At 32.5% G+C, this 2421-nt stretch overlaps 1 protein-coding gene across 1 annotated transcript in view; it reads left to right on the top strand.

Moving 5' to 3' along the window:
* mrps9 (mitochondrial ribosomal protein S9) overlaps window positions 1–2421 on the top strand; it is a 20119-nt gene that overhangs the window by 8878 nt on the left and 8820 nt on the right. The window contains exons 3-5 of the mRNA XM_024288998.2: window positions 701–763; window positions 892–922; window positions 1002–1081. Of these exons, the coding sequence (XP_024144766.1) occupies window positions 701–763; window positions 892–922; window positions 1002–1081 (174 nt within the window). The remainder of the gene's footprint in view (window positions 1–700; window positions 764–891; window positions 923–1001; window positions 1082–2421) is intronic.

Raw genomic sequence — 2421 nt, forward strand, 5'->3', positions numbered from 1 at the left:
TGTTTTGTTTTGTTATTACTCATCTTTTTTGTTGTTCTCTTTGTTGTTTCTGCAATGCTTTAAAAAAACAAAACTTTTTGATGATTTCTTAATTTTAGTCTATAAAGAAACACATTTTTATTAAAATTGTGGAGGGCAAGTGTGGGGGCAAAGGGCCCCTCAGCTCCCCTTTAGTTCCGCCCCTGCATTTACCTATAAAAGCTTTAAATGTTGTAAAAATTTGACTTTTTTTAAAGTTTAGATTCCATAGGTTTAGTCATTTTCACGTTACCTCTCTTGTTGCATCCATCTCTCCATCTCTCCCCTCTGGGATCTCCTCCATATTGCGCCTCCTCACAGGTGTGGCTCTTCCTGCCCCTCACTCCTCAACACACACTCCTTCCCCTCAGCCTCTGTCTTTTCCCGCATTTTTGTGTCGTTTTGACAAGCTTAGATGGAGCCCCCCCTCCCCCATCAGCACCTGCTGCCTTCCTAATTGAGCCGACAGAGAGGAAGAGGATGAGGAAGACTCCTCTGTGCCATCTGCGGCCCGCTAGCAGATCTGAACTCCACGTGAACCGCCGGACAATAAAAACTTTCACTTTTTTTCCCCTCAACTTTCTTTGACCTCCCAAACACCGTCCATCAATGAAAACTCTGTTGCCGCGGCAACCAAGTCAAGATCTGCTTTTAAATCTTTTTTTTCTCCTTTCTCCCTCAGAGGAGCATCAGTTACCTGTTCCCTTCTGGCCTGTTCGAGAAGAAAGCTCGGCCCCTGATGAAGGTGAAACTCCTCAACCTTTAGAGTTATTATTATTTGAAATGTCTATTGTAGATTTTTACATTTGAAATGATTTATTGTGGAATCAGAGACATGTTTGACGTTTCTATCTTCTGATCTGTTCTCTCCAGCATCCAGATGAAATTTTCCCAAAGCAAAGAGGTTTGTGACACATTCTTTTAATCTCCTCTAAATGTAAAACCAGAACTGCACTAACGTGTTTTTCCTTCTCTTGGTTTAGCTGTCCAGTGGGGGGAGGACCGACGGCCGTTCCACTTCCTGTTTTACACCGGCAAACAGTCGTTCTATTCACTAATGCATGTGAGTAAAAAACCTTCACTAAACTGTGTGAGGAAACAATGTTAAATATCATAAATATGTTGTAGGTAATCATCAGTTTTAAATGGAAGTTTTAAGAGAAGTTTAACCTTGATTATGACAAGATGTTGACACCAGGGGGCAGTAATGCACCAAAACACACGTTAACGGTGATGTATTAGGGGGCCATGACAAAAAATAACAACATATACTTACAAGAATAAAGTCATACATTTATGAAAATAAAATCGTACGAGTTGTTTATATTTTTTTAATATACAGACTTTTGCCTCTCAAGTTATTGACTTTTTTTCTTGTAAATTCTCGATCCGCACTGAAAAAAATGAAAGATTGGATCAGAAACAGTTGTGTACCTTGTCACATTTACATTTTGCTGTCAAATTTTGGGTTTAAAATTGGTTAAATTTTAGAGTTGATGGTTTACTCAACTCAAAAATCCACTTGTTAATAAATTACAGAACTTTTGTTAATTGATCCAATGTTTCATTTTTTATAGTTTATCTTTATTATTGTAAAATATTGACTAATTAACTCTTAATCCTTTAAACTTATTCTCTTAAAATTTCTCTTTTTTTTCCTTGATAATTTTACAACTTTATTCTTGTTTTTTATTTTCTTCATCATAAATTTATACTCGTCATGTTTTTAAAACTTTTTTTCTCATGACAACATTCTTTAAAAATTAAGACTTTTTTTCATATCTTTATGACTTGATTTCATTTTTTTAACTTTTTTAAATCACAACTCTATTCTTGTAAAATTGCGATTTTTTTTTTCTCATAGTTTTACGTCATTTTCATTATTTTTTTCCTTATTCTTATTATGAATTTATCCTCGTCTTTTTTTCTGATAACGCCTTCATTCTTGTAAAATTATGACTTTTTACTCATATTTTTGTCAATTGATTTAGTTTAAACTTGCTCTAATCACAACTTTATTCTTGTAAACTATATTTTTTACAACTTTATCCATGTTTTTTTCATTTAATCTAAAAGATAAACTTTATATTTTTCTTATAGCAGCTTTGGCCTTGTAAAATTAGAACTTTTTTCCTTTAAATATTCTGAATGTATTCTTGTAAAATAAAATAAAATTTCTTGTACTTTTACAAGTTTATCATTATTTTTCTTTCATTTTTCTTATAACTTCTTGTAAAATTCTGAGATTTTGTTCATACTTTATTCTCGTTAATTTGACTTTTTTTTTACCATGTCTTTATTCTTGTAGAATTACGACTTTTTTTCTCATGATTTTACAAATTTGTTCTCAATAATTTTAAAAACATTAATTTATTGTTAAAAAATTTGGATTTATCATTATAA

Source organism: Oryzias melastigma, linkage group LG2, assembly GCF_002922805.2.
Source record: "Oryzias melastigma strain HK-1 linkage group LG2, ASM292280v2, whole genome shotgun sequence".
Lineage (NCBI taxonomy): Eukaryota > Metazoa > Chordata > Actinopteri > Beloniformes > Adrianichthyidae > Oryzias > Oryzias melastigma.